The following is a 22,330-nucleotide window of genomic DNA, read 5'->3' as shown; positions in this document are numbered from 1 at the left end:
GAAGGATGTTGCATGGCCGTACGGAAACCCCGGCCTCGGCGTTATACCTATAACTAGCTCTGTAGACAAAAATAATCAAGTGTGATTGCTCGTAATGACGGGCCTAAGCTGCCCAGCTTAACAAATTATATAGGATTCGGGCGATGATCGATCCTCTGCGATCGGACGAGCTCCAAGAAACGACCATGATCCGAGGCGGCAATACCTTAGATATATATATTCCGGGATACGTAGAGGTACCTACTCATCCAACCGTACATCGCATGCGCAAGCCTGTATTATATACCCTCTACCCTAAGTGGATCCATTTCCGTCGTCGCCGTTCCTCGGTTCTGATTAATAGGTTCAGGGATGCGGGGGATGAATTTTACGACCGAAAGATCCCGACTTCTTAGTCAAATCACCGTTTCTTACCTAACGAATAATTACGACGCCGTGTAAATTCACAGCATACTCGTCCACTAGTGGCTCGTTGGAATAAACTAACGCGCATATATATGGATGCACTATTAAACGCAGTATTCTACCAGAGTCAAGAAAATCCCACACGATTGGAGTTGAACTCCAGTGCTCTGACACGGTTCAGCAATGTACCCGATAACTTGCCGGTGTGAATTTTCTCCGAATCGTAAATGTAAGACATACTTTCGGATTCTCTTCCATACCATTCTACAGTTCCGCGAACGTTGTCTAACAAGTTGACAATTTATTATTCACAGTACAAGCAGTTTTTCGTATACAAGCTTCACGAATTTGAAAGAACTAAATAAATTTTTAAAAAATACCAATTAATGTGCTGCACGATGCCGAGCATATGGTATGAACTGTGGTGTACGGAATACGGCTAGTTACAAGCGGTACAATCGGCCGTTCGCCGCATGGCCGCGGGACTGCCGTAATCGAGGAGTAGGGTAATAACGTTTAATTGGATTTTACGACGTCCCGGTTTCATACTCAATTATAATTGCCGCGCGAGCATGGCGAATGGGGTAACCCAAGTACCAACGTACACTGTGTCGTTTTCGTTTCTGCCGGTGCAGCAACGGCGATCGAAACGCCTAGTGGCGCGGAATTCACGGACAGACTGTACGTAACGTATCACGCCGTAAAGTGTATCTAACGCGAGTCCACACTTACAGGCACATACATACCTGCGTGCACTCTGCAGCGTTGAATAAACCGCGTGCAAATATACCAAGACGTATAATCAACGACTACCCAACTAATTTTCACCGCGTCGCGGCGTCATTATAAATTACAGCCGTGGAATATAATTGCAGCCTGTGTATCTGTGACCGGTGCGTTCCTCGATACGGAATTTCCACATTTCAATGTTCCGTCTAATGTATGGTACCTGGCATTCGAGACGCAGATACGCTTTACGGTTGTGTTACCAATTATCATGCATCAATGCATACAAAGTACCTACTGACTGCTCGCTAGTATCGGTTCAAACTACTTTGTACCTGATAATTTATACCTACGGGAAAACGAAATGATACGCCAACTGGAAAAAACACGTTTCGTTTCGAAATCTATCGTACAGTATTTATTTATTTATTTATTTATTTATTTTTCTTGTAGTTGAACTAAATCATTTTGCAAAAAATTAAGAAAATTAGGAAAACGAGAGCTTGCCCGTCCGATAAATTATATCGCATTAAAATTTTACCCACGAATTTGAAATTTCTTCTTCTCGCGCCACCGCGTCTTCCAAATATAGTAAAATGCCAATGCGGCACAATATCTTTTTTCGTTTTTACTTTTCTCGTGACTAAAGTGAAAAATGGTTGTTAACATACTGTCTAAAATAACTTGTTCGTTTATCTCAATGATTGCCGTCAAACCCGTGATAGTTTGATTGAATCAGGAGCGAGTTAATTATTCTGCAAGGTATTGCAGGCGTTACGATCGCATCGCGGGTCTACAAGTATTATATACCGGATGCGATTAAGAGTCTACCTATGAAAGCGGCAATGTTTCACTGCACCCTGGCAGCGGATATACGCGTGGAAGTTCGAGGCGAGTAAACGGTGATCTGTAACTTGGAGCAAGAACGTCTCATTATACACGCTTACCCTGCTCGATTAAATCAGCCGTGGGACTGCACGGGGTGCACGTAAACTAGTAACTCGGAGAGAACGAACCCCCGCGTATTATTAATTATTGTACCGTTAAGATTACCCGCGGCCACGAAGCGCCGGATACGAATGTCTTGGAATTTCATCTCTATAAAAATAAGATGGAAAGTGTAGGACACTTTTTTGATCCGATTCATTCGGGGGGGCATAAAACTGATGAAGGAGTAAACGAGTAAATAACAGAACAACCTGCACGATCAGGTCCCTCGAGTCGTGATCGTTTTTTCGACGACACGTATCACTCGCTCGCGCAATATCCAGAAATTGTGCTGAATATAGAACATGGCTCGTAGAAAATGAGGGAAGAAAAAATTGAAGGGATAAAACAGTAAAAGCGAGGGTTTAGAATTAAGGCAAATGATTCGATAAAAATTCCCCCGTCGATTCATAAGCTTTTCACGGCTCTCCAGCGGCCTGTTTCTCAGAATCGCGAATTGACACGCGAGCCTGATAGATTTTTTCAGTACCATACTAAAATATGCAGTATAGACAAAGTAATTTATTACAAGTCTGTAATAATCCGTATAAAAACTGAAGCAAAATGTACCATCGATCTGTGAGAAAAAAAAAGAACAAAGTAATGAAGTCCACCCACAAGTGGTCAAAAAGCCTGATGGACAATGTACGTATTACCTATAGTTAATTCTCAAAGAAAGTCAGACAAGAGCATGAAGATATAAAGTTTCTATAATACAAAAGCTGTGCTCCGTACGTGTCCAAGTGTCGCGAAATATGACAAAGAATATTGAAAGAGGTTCATTGGTCCAAACCGATACGGTATATCCCTGAGTCGGTGATACGAATCCGACCGCACCCAATAACAACGCGGCAGGATCCCGCGGACGGATCAAATAAAGGACAATCTAGATTCTAGATTAAGTTTTAATTGGTTCGGTTAAACCGCGTCCCGGCGCTGGGTAATTACAAATTAGGTGGTGGTCCTCGCGTGGGATCCATCGGGCGGAGGGCGGCGGTTTGTATAAAGGTATACGTGTACGATATGGGTTACGTATGAATACATGTACGGAAGTTGATCAATCGATTTCTCCATTGCCCCTTCCATCAAGCTCGGCAGCGTATTTACCGAGACGCTCTATATTATATTGTTATGTAGCTGGCCGCGCACGAAATGCGATGTAATGTAGAAAAAACAAAAGAAAAATACTAAAAAAAAAAACGAAAAACTAAAACTAATAAGATCAATGAAAATAAAAATCTTAAAATTACCAATTTGTACGGATCAACCCGTTGCGACAAGTCCTATACACATGCATACGTGTATGTAACAACTGTGCAATGTAACTCATTGCGTTATACTTGCGTTGTACGTACATATGTTATACCATTCGCATGCATGTATATAAGAATATTTAAGGCACGCGTATAAAAGAAGTATACATGTGTAGTAATAATGAAGTAGGTACCTTATATAGGGATGAGCGAAATGTTGTTTATCCAGCCCCCGGCTCTGCACCGATTGATTAGTTCGATCATATCGCGATGATACGAAAGTTGACGATGCAAGGCGTCGGCAAGGGTCCGCGTACCCCTTACGCATGACGCTTATTTTAAACAATATTTACCGTACCGATACTCGCCCGTTACACACGTTATGGTGGAATACCTGCACAGCGTGAATAGACCTATCCGCGAATGCTTGTCAGACTAATACGTACATACGGGTAGGTGTGTGAAAGCGATTTTATCTGGCATTTCCGCGGGGTTGTTGTTTAGTACCTCGCAAAGTGCGTTAAGGTCCAACTCCGACAAACAAGGCAGAGATAAAGACAATTAATGTTACCTCGCGTTGATTAGTCGATCCGCACGCGAGCATTTCACCTCCTCCCTTGCGTCACGGTGTAACTACCTATACGTGTGTGAGTTAACGTAGAAGTAATACAGCGTTTCATCGAGTGTAATCTTAATTTATTATTTCGGCAGCAATTTAATCGATTCTCGTGCGTATGAAAGGTGAGGTAATAAAAATAAAGAATAATTACTTTATTCAAAACATCAATGCTTCGATCTTGCAAAATATTCTCATAGATGAACTCATTTTTTCTTCCAAAGTACAGATACAGTTATAGAGATGATTGAATCCGACCACTTCAAAGGTCATTCCCAAAATTTTGTCAGAATATAAATTAGGGTTGAACCTGATGACGCGCACGGTTGATTTCAAGAGTATATTTTATAAAAAAAAATATACGCATCGGATCGAATTTTTCGCCAGGGGATAAAAAAAAACCTTGGTATAAGAGAAGATTCAACACTTTATACACGTCACGTATGAAGCAGCGGATGCTTTATAACAAGTATGATATAATGCATGTTAATTTCAAGTCGATTTCTTTTTTCTGCCAGGAGATTACCGCAGCATCGGTTAATTGGAAATCCCTCTATACCTACGTAAATAGACAAGCATATCGAACTACAGAACTAACAAAAACCCGGACCGAAGTGATTATGCGCTCATGACACGCGGAGATATACAGCTCAGAGTTATAACCTATACCACATGTGAGTATAAATTATACTTTACACATAGATCAGATGCGAGTAATGTAGGTAAAGGCGAGACGGAAAAGGCGCCAGGCCCCGAGAGGTTTTCAGGTATTATTAATAAGGTGTCGATTAATCTGCGAAACGTTTCTGAGAGCTTTGATAAAAGTATAAGTGGCCGAAAACCGCAGGCCGCGCGATAGCCGTCCGAAACAGCTAACTCCTCCTCGTGTGTAATATTCGAGTATATCGATGTCGCACCCACACACCCGCGGCATGCGTCTCTCTATCTGCGTACACGCAGTTTCTACTCTCGATACTTTCGGTTATACAGAAGTGAGAAGGGAAAAAAGGCCGCTGGGATTAATCATGCAAAATAAGTTCGAGGAATCCATTAGTGCGAGTGTATCCAGTGACGTAACAACTCACGGATCAGAGGTGTCGTCCGAGGACCCATTCGACGCACGCACCTCGTACGAGTTGCTGATCGGCGCAGTATTGAATGGAAATGTACGATTAACGGACAAATTTTTTTTACATACAAATTATATCGGTTCGTAATTTTACTTAACGCGGGCGTTGTACAGGGTCACTTTATATTCCGAATATTTTTCAGCATTAAAGTTTCAAAGTGTTGCACAACTTGTTCACTTTCCGTGAAGATTGATAAGATTGTAGAGATTAAATCGGCACGGTGAACGCCGCAATATTCAACTGTCTGGCAGGCCGATCTTACACGTCTATCTGGGAGAACGACAAAATGAAAAATGGACGAATCCGGTACAAAAAACAAACGCAATTAAAACTACTAGGTACTTGCAATTAGCGCGTCACTTTTAATGCGGCATGGTAGATGTAGAAATGTGGAATTATGTACTGATAAATTCATAAAACAATGAAGTACACCTTCGCAGAAGACTAGGCTTCTGTCTTTTTAAAGAAATCGATTTCTCCGAGCAATTGTTAAGGAGATTTTTTCGTCGAGACACAACATTTCGCAGCAAACGTCAAAGTCAATAAAATAATTGCTTGGATATTGTAGAAAAAAAAAAGAATGTAATAAGAATAATCCAATGAAAATATTTTGTCAAAGTTGCGATTTTACGCGGAGCGAAAACTTTTTCTCTGTCAGAATCGATTCGTAACCGCTTATATCCGACTAATCGGAACCTGAGTGTGTCAAAAAACGTTCAGACAAAACATCGCGAGTTCAACCATTGAGAAAATACAACAAGGTTTCGCCGTTTTTAGTTTACAGTAGCATAATTACTTTTCCACCAGAGATCATTGCAGCGACTTGCGACTATATATTTCTATCGCCCTGTCATTACCAACGAGACATTCTTTCCTCGCAACGATTCCGATTTACAACAGACGATAAAAATGTCACGCGGTGTCAATCTCACGATTCGTAATTTACAAACGACGACTGTGCAGCCTCGACGATCGCGGTTTGAGTAAGGTAGGTACGAGCCACTCTTGCGACCGAGCACGTGTCCGTTACCCCAAAAAGACCAACAACCCCCGCGTTTATCTAAACGAAACTATCAGGGCTGACGGTGAGTGAAATTGACAAAATTTACCAAGACAACGGTTCCTCACATGTCTAGGAATGCGCGCCGCTCTCCTCGAGACTCTTATACCCTTCGAAAATGTCGTTACGGTGCAGCCATTCGGGGTGGCATTTGGAGAATGCCCCTCGCGATATCGTCGGGCAGGGTGGGCACGTGTCACGACCCACCTACGCGCCACACACACCACGGACCAGAGTGACACGGCCTGCTGAGCCAAAGTTTTCTAATGGATTCTCAGAACATACGCCGCTTCTCAAACGCACCCCGGCCAAGTCCGGCTTCCGATCTCGAATCTCGCGGTTGCTTCGACCGATAAACGGCGAGCTAGTCTCGCCGCTCTTTTTCGTGGATAAACAAAATGGTCGTTACAGACGACCCCTGCATCCCGGCCAAGTTGAGAATTCGAGAAAAACCATCGTCAATTTTAACCTCAACAGCCATAATTATACATTAATTGTTCGCAAGCCTCTCTATTTTTTGTTTGTTTTTTAATTTTTTCTTTCATCATTGTTACATTTATTTTTTCTCCTCGAATCTAACGAGATAACGATTGTGCGAAATTTGAACTGGTCAAGTTCACCGTAGATAAGTCGCTGCGGTGGTTTTTCGACATCGCACGTATATATTTTGTCAATCTCTTCCGTCGACACTTTTTCGACCAAAACCAATTCCCTCGAGTAATTACGTACCTATAATTTGTCCGTGTTACACGTATACGTATAATACAATTTCGTACATAGCGGAACGCGGGCAGCTAGTAAAGTTTATTCGTCGGGAGGTGGAGGGATTCGGGGTGGTTGTTTTTCTGTTCATCTTCTTTTTCTTTCATTTGTATAATTTTTTCTCCTCTTTTTCGGATGAAATTTTAATCGAGTCGAATTACGTGACAGGTAGATCGGTTCTTGCCCAGGTACAGCGTTACAAATTTCATCACATCTAAATCAACAAGTCACAAGGCAAGTCCGCGTCGCGCCAACAACCGTTAGGTCGGTGTTTTGTTATTAAAATTTACCGTGAAGCTGTACGAGCGTCTGTATACAATTATATACCTATATACGTATAGGCGGCTGAACCGATATGCTCGGGTTCTTCTCCATGGACACGGATGCTGAGTCCGGTATCCCGAATAAGAGAGAACTCGACCGACTACGAGGGGAAACGGAGGACAATTGATCGCTCGAAACCGTTTGTCGTCTATCATCTCATCCACCTCCTCCTGCTCTTCGTCGTCATCCCGAATCTCTTCTTACACAATCGCATCTCGACGTGATTGCTGCGTATAATCTGTGTACGATCGCTGATCGTGGAAATCATATTCAAGTCGGTAATCGTCGCTGTAACGATTCGTGCTGAGGAAAAACTGTTAGTCCGCGATTTTGGAACCGTCCGAAATCCGGTAGACCGTAATAAAACAAAACACAGTCCCATTTCGAAATCTTGATACCTTCAAGATCGTTGTAAAATTAGGAAAGCGGTGATTTTTCCCCGATGTTTCGTCACCGTAACGTTACTAGCTTCAACATCGTTCGTGGCATGCCTTACTGTTACAACACGAGGTAAGTGATACCTCAAATCCACGTATATATTACACCTGCACCTATGTACAACACGTACAATAGTTATACGAAAAAGAGTGAATTAACTTTTTCATCGACAACATCAAGCCGTGGTCACGATAATATCTTACATAGAATCGTGCAATGCCTACAGCTGCACCTTGATGTGATACCCATAACGTCGATATCGACGTCGCGTACACACTGCACACCTATATTTATATTGTTATATAGATATAAATGTACATATAGAAAGAAATTTATAGTCGTAAGAATGGCCGTGCGTAATGGACCGCGAGAAGTTTATAAGTATAGCAATAGTTCGCATGGTAATTGGGCACAGCGCATAATACGATGTACCGGTTACCCACGTAAATAATATTGTTGGTATAGATGAGTTTTCTTTCTTTGTTTTTACTCATTATAACGTTACAACGGATGTTTAAGAAACATTAGTCATTCTTTGTTTTTACTCTTGTTTTTGTAACCGTGTTTAGTTTTCTCATTGTTTTTCAACGTCCAGCCTGAAATTGGATTGGTTTTATAAAACTCCTCGTCTATACATCCAGACGGGGCAAAAATTTACCAGAAGTTTCACGAACCGACTAAACTTATATTTACACGGAACGATCACTCGATTGCGGTTCACTCTTTTTCTTTCTCTCCGACTTACATTAACGTGTGCAAGGATTTATTTCAATAAAGAAACAGACGTAGAAAGCATGGATAGTTTCCTGTACGAAACGCATCGCTTCCCTCCCCTCTCTTACTAGCTTCGTTTTTATCGTCAGTTTTTCAAATGTTGATCGAAAAATTTACCGGTTTAACTGACGCGTGACTTTGTTTCGCGAGTAGAGCGTAAATGAGAATGAATCAGTTGACGGCTAAGGTTTGACATTGCGTTTTCAACTGCTCGAGATTTTCATATCCTTTCTTTCGAATTAGCGATTCAAAAAAATATCGTCGGGTTCTTTCATTTTATCGATAACATATTTTCCAGCCGAAACTGCCGCTTTTCTGTGAAACCGCAACAGTTTTAAAATATCCATTATTTTAGGTATACACTTGTCATGATAGGCGTGATTTGATTGGCATTGTCTTCGGCTAAACCGAGTATACCGAAGGTACACGAGGTGTTTGCAGAAATCGTCGATTCAACAAAATGCTGGTTTGATTGAGATAAATGCGACGGTCACGGGCTGTCAATTGAATATATCTGGCTGATTTAACAGACAAACGGTAGCTTCTAGCAGCTCCGATTAAACGGCCAGTGATCTCTGTTAAATCAATCTAAACGAGTGTTCCGAATCAAGATATTCGAGGAAAGCGTATGAAATTTGTATGCAGGAATCCCCAGTTCGATACCCCATAACCTCACGACACCAAACATGTTTCCCCATGATATACAGCTGACATGTTCCGTGAGTAAATGTCGTTACACCGGAGAAGCAAAGTACATTTTTTTGTCCAACAGATTATTAACAGACCTGATATAACAAGTATAAAGTACCCCGGCCACGATCGCACTGTAAATATATTCATTCTCACGACATTCTCGCGATATACAGGGGCTGCAATCGCTGGGCTGTACGCGGAGTGAAAAAAGCCAAGGCAAAATAGATTGCAAGTCGTTTTTCCTACATAATTACACACCATGCGACCTGCGACATCGATATTTTTAATAATAAGGTCTAATACGGTCGATGATAGATCGAACAGAGTTACAGGCAGATAAATTGTGTGTAACAGAAAGGCGGACGCAGTCATTGGAAAATCTCGTTACACGGCACCTGACGGTGGGTATCGGTAATTTCATTCTCGAGCTACCGATCGTGAGGAGGAGGAGGAGGAGGATCGGGACAGATATACCGATCTATCTATCTAGTCGTCCGACGCGTCGCGATCCGGGCGGAACTAATGACAAAAAACCATAGCCGGCTGTATATTTTGAAAGAGGAGAAGCGTTGCAGTACCGAACCGGAAGGCGTTCCTTCGTTCCTTCGATATCTCGCTGCACTCTCATCTCGGCGATCTCGGCGATCGGGGGCGGCCATTCACTGTGCGCCTTTGTTTATTTACAAAGACGCTGTCCTACATGAAAATAAAGAATTCGAACGGTAGTGAGAATAAGAAGACTGGCAAGATTCGGTCCACGCTAATTACACCGTACCGATCGATGGGTTTTTCTTGCGTCGCGACATCTCGAGTCGTTCCGCCGTGACGGTTTCGAATCTCGACTCGATAATATACATATATACAGACATTGGCATAGCTATACCGATAACGTACACTCGAGCAGGTTGAACCCCCCAAGATTACGGCCGAAGTCAATTCGGAGCCTAGGAATCGATTCTTCTCGACTAATTTACCTTTTCGAAATTCGATCGTCACGGTTTATGAACTCGTCTCGAACTCCGCGTTGCCCGGGCCGTCTACGTTTAATGATGAAATTGTCTACCGTGTATACATGGCCTCGAAATAATCGTCAGATTCAACATTCTTGTACGTAGAACGTACGTGCTCGACATTTACACTCGTTGCCGCAGCTCCGCCAAATAAATTATCCAGAATGACAACTTGAACTCGAGTCGGTATGCAGAGAATATTACCGTGACGGTGGTCAATTCGTTCCCAAATTAACGCGGCTCATCCGAACATAAAACCGCATTGTGTTTTTTGCGCTCAAGAGACATAGCGTTCACATAATACGGTGGTTTCACACATATTTTTCAAACCACTTTACGTTTTGTTACCCCTTATACGACAAAACACCTGCACACTTGTACGATTCTATAACAATTCTGTACCAATGTAATAATAAGTTTCCGTTTAACGAAGTTTAAATTTATAATCAAACACTGCAGGAATAAAATAGCAGCGCTCTGCACAGCTTTACCTTGTATATATATATATAGGTATATATCTGAAGTGAAAAATATAAATATCTCTAAATAGTCAATTCTTCGCTAATTTTCTCTTGCTTCGTTTTTCTTCACTGCTTCTTTTCCTCGAAGTCTTAGACTACCGCTTTTACGTAAAAGTATATAGATAGTTAGGCGTATTATAATATATTGTTATCCAGAGACATTGCCCGACCGTCTGCCTTCTTGCCTGTCGCACCCGCGCAGTGAAAACAAATATTGCGGCCTGCGGGACCGCCCACAAAAATTAGTTACGCGAGTGAGGGAGTAAAAAATTACAGCGAAGAAAAAGGAACTAAGAAAACCAGGACGACGGCCGCGACGATGAAACGTCGCACGGCGGTCACGCCGGGGGGCGTCGATACGACGAATAAATAACTGCTGATAAATAACGACATACATATGTACAATGTATATGTGTATAAACGTAAGTAATACGTATACCTATAACTTATACATATTATTGCCGTGTACAGCAATGAAAATTAATTAAAACCTTGCACATGTTACACGTATGTACTAGGTACAGTGATTGTAATGTATGGTTGAAAAATTTCAGCTTATACATGTATATGTGACACATTTTGTACAAATATGAGACATTCTTGACAGAGGTATACATGTTTCTTTTTTTTTCATGTTCGACAAGACGTAGCTGCATTACAAACGCGCACCTGTCCCCACGGAATAGTGCAGGTCGATAAAAGGTAGATACCGAGACAGCTAGGATCATTACCCGTGTACGATTGCTCGACTTGTTGTACGGTACAGTGTTGGAGGATCAGAGCGGCTAGCCTGCGGGATAAATTTGTTAATTCGTAGATAGACCTTACATACCTGTTATGTAGAGGTAGGTACATAACTCGGGTGGAAAGGCGAGAAGATCGGATGGTACGTACCTAGGTAGGTACAGAGCGCGCGACGAAACTCAATTCAGAGAAATTTCACGGTTGCTCGACGCGCGACGAGAATATTCTGCTGCATAACGCGGACTGAATAGAAATTAATTATTTTCGGAACGGTGCGTGTGTATATATATTATATATACATACGAGAAGTCGAAAAATGGATAAAGAAAAAATCCCACCACCAGAGCGAAAAAAATGACGAAGGTCGAGCGGTTTGAGGCGAGGATGAGAAGGCTGAGGGAATTGCCGGGGGTTCCGCAGGTTTCCTCGCGAGTACGCCTCCTCCTTGTCCTCCGCATCCTCCCGCGTCACTCGTTTGCGCCGTTACGACTTTATACGCGAAGAAGCCATCCTCCTGGAGGGGCTGCAGAGATCCCCTGACGGGGTACCTTGTAACTATACCTGCAGGTAGGTATAACTTTGGTTAACACCTTTTGCGTCGGTGCGGTAACCCCCCGCTGCAGCAGCCGGTTGTCCGCAGCGCCGGGCGTTCAGCCGGCCGCAGCCGCAGCCGCGTGAAAAAGAAACGCTGTCGTAATCGCTTTGTTCTCGGCCAACCCCCCGGTTCACGGCCCGCGGGACTCTTACCGGATGGACGACGTCGCCTTGCCTCGAGCACACCTCCGTGAGTCTTGCATGGATCAGAGGGATCTGTGTCGTGAGGATGAAGCGAGTAGCGTCGTTACCGTAACGACGCGTCATTGGTAAAAAACGCTGTTAGTTAACACGTTTATGACTTTCCGAAGTTTAGTAAACCGTTGTAAACAAAATATACACTAGTTCTGAATAGTTGACTATACTTGAAATTCATCTTCAAATTGCCTTCAAATTTTTGCAACTCTGTCGTGTATAGAAGTCCCGTTTATCATTGCAGATAGGTGTGTAGATAGACGCTGATAAATTCATATTGTATAAGTGAAGCGTGCGGAGTGGTGAGAATTTTGTAACATCTGACAAATAAGCAAGAAAATTTATAAGATCGAGGTTAATTGTACAGATTAACGTAACAACGAAACGAAAGGTTAGAAGGAAATTATCACTGTTTCGAACTTCGGAATATGGGTATAAGTTTGAAAGGGTGGAATTAGAAGAATGCGTGTTCGTTAATGCTAGATTAAATTTATTGAATTTCAAACAATTCTAAAGCTGGGAAGTGACAAATTTTTTTTTTTTTTCATTACCAAAGCATCGTTGGAGTTCGAACCTATTATTATTCAGTATCGCAACAGCAGCTCAGAATTTAGGGATAAAATTTGATATTTAACTTATGAACACGAATTCCCTTTTCTTTCAATTTTTTCATTTCAATTTTCTGATCCTCGTTACAACTGCTACAATTTTTTTTGCCAATTTTCACACAATTTTTTCGTAATTACTTTTCTTCCCACTAGCCCGTTAGTTAAATTCTCTTTCTCAGCTAAAAATGGTTGACTCCATAAGATTGGGGATATCATCCGGCGCGTCTGGATTGAATCTTTTTTCTCAACCGACTGAATTCTAACGCAAGAGCAAACATATTTCACGGGTGATGAAGCTCTCCAATGACATTTTCATATATATTCTCGTACTGCGGTAAATGATAAGTACTGAAACTGAATAAACAAAAACTTCAATATAATAATATCGCGGGATGATCGCGGTTTTTCCTTCAGCCACGCGGTATGCATCATACCTACACATGCATACAATATAATGCCTGCCGTGTAACAGCAAACTCGCGGTATTATATTCCTGTCCAACAAGATCGTTACTAACGAGGTGAACGCGAACGGTCCTGCGGTTGATTTTTTGATACAGGTGTGTGTATGTATACATATATGTATACGTATACGTGTGAGACGCCGTGCCATACCTACGACCGATTGCAAGCTGCCGCGAGAGTTGGCTCTTGTTTTATTGAGCCGTATATCAAATCTCGCCGCAGTCCGAAGAGACGATGGGGCCTCTCTTGCCTCTGCAGATCGTCTGTGAAAGCACCCTCGTCGCGGTTATGCGGCTTTTTTCTTCGATCTTGAAACCCTCTCGGGACTTTGTTCTACAATCTAGATTCCACCGAGTACGAGTATCGATACAGGTACGTACGTACGATCGTCCGTAATATTTTGACTGAAAAATTTAACCGCATCGTTTCAAAAATTTCACCGTCTTCTATTTTTTGAATTGGTAAAAACTCATTCGCGAAACCTGTGCAAGTTATTCGTTCGAAATGAAATAATGACGCGTTGTTATTTATAACATACGTCGTGCACTGCAGTGCGCGGTGTTTTACTGCCCAGTTTTGGATGATTGCGAATACCCGCAACGCGGTGCAGGATCGTGTATACATATATATGTATACGTATATGTGTAGGTATAAAGATGGGGAAAAAAGATGACGCTTAATTCTTGTGCACTGCACTGACGGCTTATGCATACATGAAAGGATCGGACCGAGCAAATTCCAATAAATAACTAAACAAAGCGGTGAATAGCGCCGCTCGGCGGCTTCATATTTACATCCGTTAACGAGCCGCCTCCGAGATATTTACATTTTTAATAACGTAACGTTTGGGTGAAGGAGGGATATGCCGGGGGTATACATAAGAGGCGCGGGAGCTTTCGGCCGCAGGTCTCCACCCCCGATGACCATTTATTAGCCCTAATTGACCGGGAGGAGGGATCGTGGCTTGTTTACATTTTTGTTAGGCCGAAATTTAATTAGGTAAAAAATCCCTGTTATTTATTATCCAGCCAAACGTGGCTCGCTGCAATAATGGCGACTCGTTCGTTATAAGTTCAAACTTGCGAGCAGTCTTATAATAATACCTCACGCGTAATGCATTAAAGTGCGAAAGGTATAAAAAAAAAAAAAATTGTCATTTCTGCAAGTATTCCGATATTGCCAGATAAAATTATCATTTCGCTGCGACGAATACGTAAACAAGAACGATCTTTGCCCACACGGGGTAAATTTTTCGATTTCCACTGATGCAGAAGTATACTTCTAGTAGTCTGCAGATATATGGGAAGTTTAGAATCGACTTGAAAGCATCCTGATGACTGATAGGATCTCAAAGAATGCAGGTATATCCGAGATGTTTACGCTTTGATCTTTCAGACTAGGTGATCAAACTACCGTAGAGAGCTGATACCGATAAAAAGCACGCAATTAGCGCGATGGAATGTCAAAAACTATATTTCAACTTCTTCGCCCGCGACGCGGCACGTGAGTCAAGTTGTGAAAATCAATCTAAAATCACCCGGAGCGATAAATTAAAAAAAATAATATATTTACCTGAACATCAATATCTCGTAGGTAGAAGCAACAATATTCGTCGATTCCGCAGGTACCAATGCCGAATAATCGTTGCGTGACACCGCGCGGCCGGAGTGGGCGTCGTATTAGCGAATTGCACCATTAATCGCTCCATCGAGCCGATCTCCCCCCCGCGTCGATTCGTTGGTTATTCATACACACGTACACCTAGGCCCATTTAATAGGTGAGATGAGCGTGTCCATTTGTATGTATGCCCAACCCGACGAGTAGCGTTACAGACGGACGAGAAGAGCCTGGCGCGTCCATTAGTTCCGAGTAATTGCTAATCGCTAATTACCAACGATACCGTGGTGGACCAAGGGGAACGGAGGGCGAAGGCACTCGAGCCAATTAACTGATCCTATAAACGTAGGTATAGCTGGGCATGTTCGATAGGTAGAAACGAACTACAACCCTCAGCTATATGTATCCGATATATCGCCACCGTTGCATCCGTGCAGCTGACGCGCTCTTTGCGTATGTCTTTTACCGGCTATTACATGTTCTTTAACGCACAAAACCTGCACCATGCGGCTAAATGACCGGGTGAAAACCGTACTAGAATTTTAATAAGGGAACGTGCTTGTATATTTTACATACCCTCGTGTTCGTCTGGAGTCGCAATGCAACGCGAACTATCGTCGAATGTAATAACTTAATTTTGTAATCTATACCTACTCCTCTTCGCTCGTATTACCGGTAAATAATATACGGAAAAAAAAAAACAATTACAATATTTCCTTCTGAATCAACGCCAATCGAAGCTCGACTCATCCGAAACCGTATCTTGCTATAAATAAGACCAAGGAACAATAAGTGCAGATAATTTGAATTTGCGATTGTTCCGTAACAAGCAGATCCTCGCGATGATCTACCGATGCGATGCAATCTGTTTTAAAAACCATTTACGATTTGCAATTTGTCGACCTTTGCGACAATTTTCCAACTACGTGACAAACAAATTTTCTAAACGTAGAAACAAATTCACCAACTTTAAATTAGCGAAGGGTACGATTCGCGAGATCAGCGGCAACCATCCACGCCGGCATCGCGAAGCCTGATCACCTGATCATCGCTGCAGCTAACGAGCCGGTTTCTCCAAATTACGGACTACAGGGATCGGTCCTCGGAAGAAAAGCCGAAGAATGAAAAGGATCGGGCTACGAAGAAGCCAAGATCAGAAGAAAGAACGCGGGAAGGGAGAGGTGGAGATCAGAGAGGAGGTGCTGTTACCGATAAAACGCAATTAGAGAAGCAGATCCGGCGCATAGTCGCTGCCTCTCAGAAAGCACTCGCCAACTTTTTGGCTCGCGATTTTCGCCCCTCCTTCCACCATCTTTTGCTTTATTTCTTTCCTTTTCTCTCGTAATTCGGCCTGACCGACGCGACGCGACGAGCCGCTTGAATACAGGTAACTTTACCACATCGGCTCTACCGAGTCCCCGAAAAGCTTCTAAACGAGACAACACGAGTCTCGAGAATCGGTTGATTTATTCATTCTCAGATTCGCAAAGCGTCCGACTGGTTTTCCGCAATTACAGGAACTTACACAGCCGAAGCTCCCCATCTAAAAGCCGATGGACCAGGTACTCCCGATCGGAGTCAACGTCGCGTTTCACCCTATAGGTATACAATGATCGACCCGCAGCCCCGTTTTTCGTCGTCAATTCTTCGCCGCTGTAAATACAATTAACTTCGCAGCCTCGAACCCGCGGTAGCTCAACGAGCTTCCACTATTCCCCAACATTCAATTTTCCAGTAAACAATAATAGCCGTTTCCATAGATGTAATAGAAAGCGTTCATTGTCAGGACTACACCTCGTGTCTCCGTTCGTCATCAATCACTCGGTTAATTTATTACGCGTAACAGACATTACTTGTTAAAGGGATATCTCCTGACAGTAGCAATAACAAAAGCCGAGGAAGGCGCGATGGATACACAAGACTTTGACAATATTTCGTACATGTTACACACCTACCACGCATAAATACTCCATGTACCCCGATCCCCCGTAACAAACGTGTTACTACCCCCAAGTTTCGAGGAAGGAAGGGGATCTTCGCCCCCTTCGGTAGCGCCTATCACGTGCCACAGTACGGATCGTGATACGCGTGATACCCCGTGTACGAGAATCGCGAGGGCCAATCAGCCGCGAGCCGGCGACGCCATTCCCCCGTAGATTATACCAACAACGGTCTACTGTATATAATTTATACGGTCAGGGTACCTTGTACAAGCTGCGTTATACATCCGTCAGCTTCGCGATGGTGTAGAATCGGGAATCAGCTATCGCGGAAAAAGAGCCGGATTTGATTAATCGCCCGCAGGACAATTATACATATACGCGGCAGCGAATCATACATGCATGCACACATTCGTACCTACCTGTGTGTGTGTATCGAGGTACACGTTTAAGCGTTACAAGCACCTGTACGTTGAGGTTCGACATACCTAATAATGGTGGATGGACTTGTATCTTTAATACGTACCCACTTGGTTTCTAGATACTTTACGTGCGCGCTTGCATACGTGGATATATACGTAAATGTTTAGTTATAAGTACCTATATCTATACGTTCTGTACGGCTCGCAGTGCAGTGGGTAATAACGGGTAATTACTTATCTTTTCAATTACTATCGCCTTTCCGTCAACACCCATTATATACCCGCACTGTGTACGCCCGAGTGGCAGCTCCCTCTTGTATTACACCCTTATGTATGTAGGTATGTACGTAGATACGTATTCTTGGGGCGATAACCGCCGCACGGTCACCGTAAGGAAGTCCGAGGCGTATCGTTGAAACCATAAATACAATCGTGATTTGTTTTTTTCTTGAATAATTAGTCGCGGCGACGAGGATTACTGGTAATCGTGTATTTTCATTCTCGCGTTACAATAACACTGGACGACGCGCGAAAATCTGTCTTGGTGATCGAATAAATTGTTCTTCTTTTTTTTTCTCTCTATCCTATATTGTCTGTTTTGGTAAGGCGAACTTCATGGCGTCGAGGTAAACGTTGATTGTCATCGCAACTCTTACTGTTAGATGTTCGTAATAAAGAGAAATAAAAAAAATTTATGATTTTCGTCGTGTTTGTCATTGTCACTTCAGCTAATGTAAAACATTCCGTGAGACTCTACCAGACTGCCGAATTCACTTCGAACCGTCGAGTTTTCAAAACCAAAGCAAATTTTCTCAAGAATAATAATTAATGCCTCTTTTTTCAATAAATCATAAACTTTCATTCGCGATGATATTCATTGCAATTTTCGATTATAACTTCTCTTTGGAATTTTTCTGAGACCCTTCACCAATATCATAAAATGTTTTTTCGGGTTATTCAGACTCCAGCATGTATTAGCAATCCAATAACCGTATAGTGAATACAAAATAATGCGTCAATATATATTATTGAATACATGCCGACTCAATTCAGACTCAGCGTGAAGTATACATCAGGCGATTTCTATGCGATATCGTGTCGAAAGTAGAATCTAAAAACCTATCTAATGACTATAAAATAAAAAAATGAAATTTTGTTTACAAATAAATCAAGACTACAACTTTACTTTTAGACCATCAACTATCGTATGCTCTGGTAAGCTGAGATTTTTTTCGTGAAAGGTGAGAGTTTTCAGTTCTATCTGGACCCATGAAAGAAATATATAGATTTCGTCGGACAAGGTCAGTGAAGAAATAATTTCTGTTGTACAGCGTAATTTGCAAAGTTAAGTATAGGTATGTATGAAAGATTAACGTATACATGAGTTAACGCGATGAAAATATATCAACAGGCAACACGGGAAACGTGTTGCCGAGTTCACGAAACTTTGGCTAAATAAGAATAACCATTAAGACATTGTGTACAGAAGTGTGGTTTGAAAACGCAGGATAATCTCGGTAGATAATCAGAGTTAATTTGCAAAACAGGATAATCCCAGTCCGTCGAGAGAGGCTCAACCATCTCACGCGACCAGCGTAACGTATCAGCTAACTTTGATAAATGGAGCAAAAACGCAGTTTCGGACACGCTGTAATTATTTTCGTAAATGAACTTAATTTTTTACATTAACGAGCAGAAATTTTTTGATATTAATGACGCCGTTCAGCGGTTTTGAACCGCGTTTCAGTCTATTCATCATTCGGTAATTTATTCATGATATTTTATTACATAGAGCAAATTTACAACTTGTCAGCGAAACGACACGATTGTCGAAACATATTTTAACGGATCTCTAATCTGATTTCGTAAGTTCGTTGCACTCCGTATAACGAACACAGGAAGTTACATACAAGTAAAATTTAGTTTGCTACCTGTTATTTCTGAAACAGTGCGACACGCGACAGTTTTTCGACCACGATTATGACAATCTATGGCAAACACAAAGATGTACACTAAAAATTTACCGATTGCAAGAAATGTTTGCAAAATATGATTTGAATTTTGACAGGGAAGAATTGGATAGGGGTTGAATAAGATCTTGGAGAACTAGAGAAGATTTCACAACAAAGCGGCGAGAATAGAGAAAATTACGTAAATGCGTGATATGTGTACATATGCACACATGCACGCGTTGTCCCGCGGAAAGTTATAATAATGCGTTTTTAATTGGACGCCATTTTGATCATTAATTATACATCTACGCGGTTCTAAGACAGAGTTACACGCTAGAGAATGAAAAATTTTTTTCCTGTCCCCGGCAGTGATATCAAGACAGCGAGACGCTCCAGCTCTGCCGATTGTAATCTACACACAACGCGGAACCGCGTCTAACGTCTTGCATGTACGTTCTTGTTATACATATTTAGAGAGTCTAAGCGTATATTATGATGGGCGTACTTGACGCCGAGTCAAGTTTAAGCGTCGGTGGATAAGCGAGGTCTGCTGTTTCTAATCGCGAGCGAGAACAAGAAAGGACGTACGTATTATACGTCGTGTGTACGATGTTCCATAGATTAAGAGGATACTGTACTAAGACCTTACCGACCGAGTGAAATGTCACTGAATTCTGTTATTGCCCACGCTTACGCATTTCTGAAGCAAAGAAAAAGTTACCTACAACGCCATTCTACATGCAATGCCGAACAGGACATCCCAAATTTTTTATTTCTTTTTTTGTTTCATGCGAGAATAACGCCAGGAAACGTAGGCCTGCAATAAGTGGTAATTGAATTACAGGAATACACTTGCTGGCATTATTCTTGCGTAAAACAAAACTTTTTCCAGATATTCGATCACTCGGCACTGCATGTATGGAACGACGCTATCCGATGCTTCTTTGCGTTAGTGATGCGTAAGCGTAGGCAACAGTCAAAATAAGTGATTTTTCGCTCAATCCGTAAAGACTGAATGTACGTAGATGTACCGAATCATTGTCAATTTAAAAAAAAATACGAGTATACATGTAAAATACATAGGTATGTATAATTACTGAACGATCGGTACGTATGCCAGGATCAGTGAGACACTTTTTATTGTTTCGTACCGTTCAATTGCTCGGGCATATACCAATGCAACGCTGAAATTCAACCATCGGCGTATGGAAGATGAAAAAGTGCAAACAACAATTGGGCAACTTCAAATACTTAACAACACAGAAATGTATACTAGGAGAAGGAATAATTCACATTCTAATTTAATCGGAGTAAAGATTTTCCTTGTTGCGACTAGGATGTAAAAAGAAAGATTTAACTTTACATTAGAACACAGTGGTAGAACAATGTGCGTAACGAATCATTTTGCTTTACATTGTTCGCTGTCAATTGAATCAATTCAACTTTGAGGATATGAGTAGGTGCAGAGTACCTATCGTTAATTAATGGAACGATATCAATTACAGTGTTACAGCGGAATTTGAAATACCTATGTCTCAAAGTCTTGAATTTTGAAATATATCTGCGAGGCTCACAACTGTATACTACATATAATTGATAACAATATTACTGGCTGTCAATAAAATCCGCACTTTTTTTACGTCTAGCGATTATCATCCAGAGTTTCGAGTTTAAAAAATATGAAATCCACACACGTGGAAAAAAAGCGCAGAAGAAATTCAGGAAAAACTATTGACAAATCAACATCGACGTTCACACCTGTAACACCGGTCAACACGAATTTTGAGTTTGGGTTCTATATATCAAATTTTGAATTCATCCACGTAACTAATAAAAGAAAAAATAGTTATGTTAGCTAAAATTTGCTTTTTTATCTCAATGCGCCGCCACCTGCTGCATTACGTGTTATTCGATGTACAGAATCAAAACTTATTCGCTTACATGTAAAATTCGAAAAAAAGCAAATGACGATTTTTGTTTTTTTTTTTGCACCCGTGTACGAATAAATTGAAAGTGGAAATATCGACTCTCGTCAAAACTCATAGATCGTGTAATAAAATCGAGGTGTTTACCTGGCGTCGACAGGGAGCGTTGCGCTGGTTTGGACGGGAAGCCGTCGGAATCGCCAACGTCGACGAGGCTCCGGATGCTGAAGACGCTCTTGGCGACCCGGGTCTTGTGCAGATCGCCTGGGAGGGAAACCGGGCCGTCGGTTGGGCGTCGTTGCGTCGTCCTCAAATCCATCATACGTATCCCGGAGCGGCACAGTCTCTCCAAAATTCCTCGATGCCGATCCAGCTATCTTCCTCTTTCAAACGTAACGTCACTGTTCGACGCGGCGTCGATTTCGGGTCGCGTGCCGCCTCTCATGTACGCGCAGTGAGTTACGTGACAATCTAGAAGGCACGCGGCAAAAACCTCACTCGTGAAATAATTGCCCATAAAATCAGCCACCAATGCCGTTAATTATACCGGATAGATAATACGCTCGCGACAATACTTTTACGTATTCGTCCTGCGGCATCAGTTCCTGCGCGTTACTTGCACCAACTCTTCAGCGTCATCAGATATAACATCAATACCTACGGCATTGCGGCGTAATATCTTCCCGGTTCGTATTTCGTTGCACAATACGATTATACGTTATACTTTACTATACATGTACACATTAATCCGTCCGAGCGTTAAACACTTTATCCCCTCTTCACATTTGTATATTTGTCACGGGAATGCCACGTGCGCTACACTGTAGGGATAAAACTCGATATCCGCATGACCCGCGTTGTACTTGGAGTTGATTACCGACGGATATATATGTGTGTGTATATACATATATATATATATACATACATATATATATACATATAATATATATATCCAATACCGCAGCACAGTTTAATATCGAGTTATACCGCATAAATTAGCACACACGTCGTCAACCTGGTTATCACATTATTTCGTTCGTCTTAACGCGTTGCGTACATCCTTGAATTTGTGAACGAAAAACGAGCTCCCCCGACACGAGATGTTTACAGGACACGGCACACTCTGCACTCCGGTCAAATACGTACGTCCGCGCCGTTCGAAATCAGTC

General features: G+C 42.0%; 1 protein-coding gene across 2 annotated transcripts in view; it reads right to left on the bottom strand.

The window, feature by feature from the left end:
- Positions 1 to 22,296, bottom strand: part of LOC107220752 (homeobox protein aristaless) — a 62,101-nt gene extending 39,805 nt beyond the window's left edge. For both annotated transcript variants that reach the window (XM_046730545.1, XM_015659469.2), the window contains exon 1: positions 21,309 to 22,296. In XM_046730545.1, coding sequence (XP_046586501.1) covers positions 21,309 to 21,483 — 175 coding nt within the window. In that variant the 5' untranslated portion in view covers positions 21,484 to 22,296. The remainder of the gene's footprint in view (positions 1 to 21,308) is intronic.
- Between the last annotated feature and the right edge of the window lie 34 nt (positions 22,297 to 22,330).

The sequence above is a fragment of the Neodiprion lecontei genome, chromosome 2 (genome assembly GCF_021901455.1).
Source record: "Neodiprion lecontei isolate iyNeoLeco1 chromosome 2, iyNeoLeco1.1, whole genome shotgun sequence".
NCBI lineage: Eukaryota > Metazoa > Arthropoda > Insecta > Hymenoptera > Diprionidae > Neodiprion > Neodiprion lecontei.
Note: the sequence above shows the minus strand (reverse complement) of the source record. Positions and strands in the feature narration are given on the sequence as shown.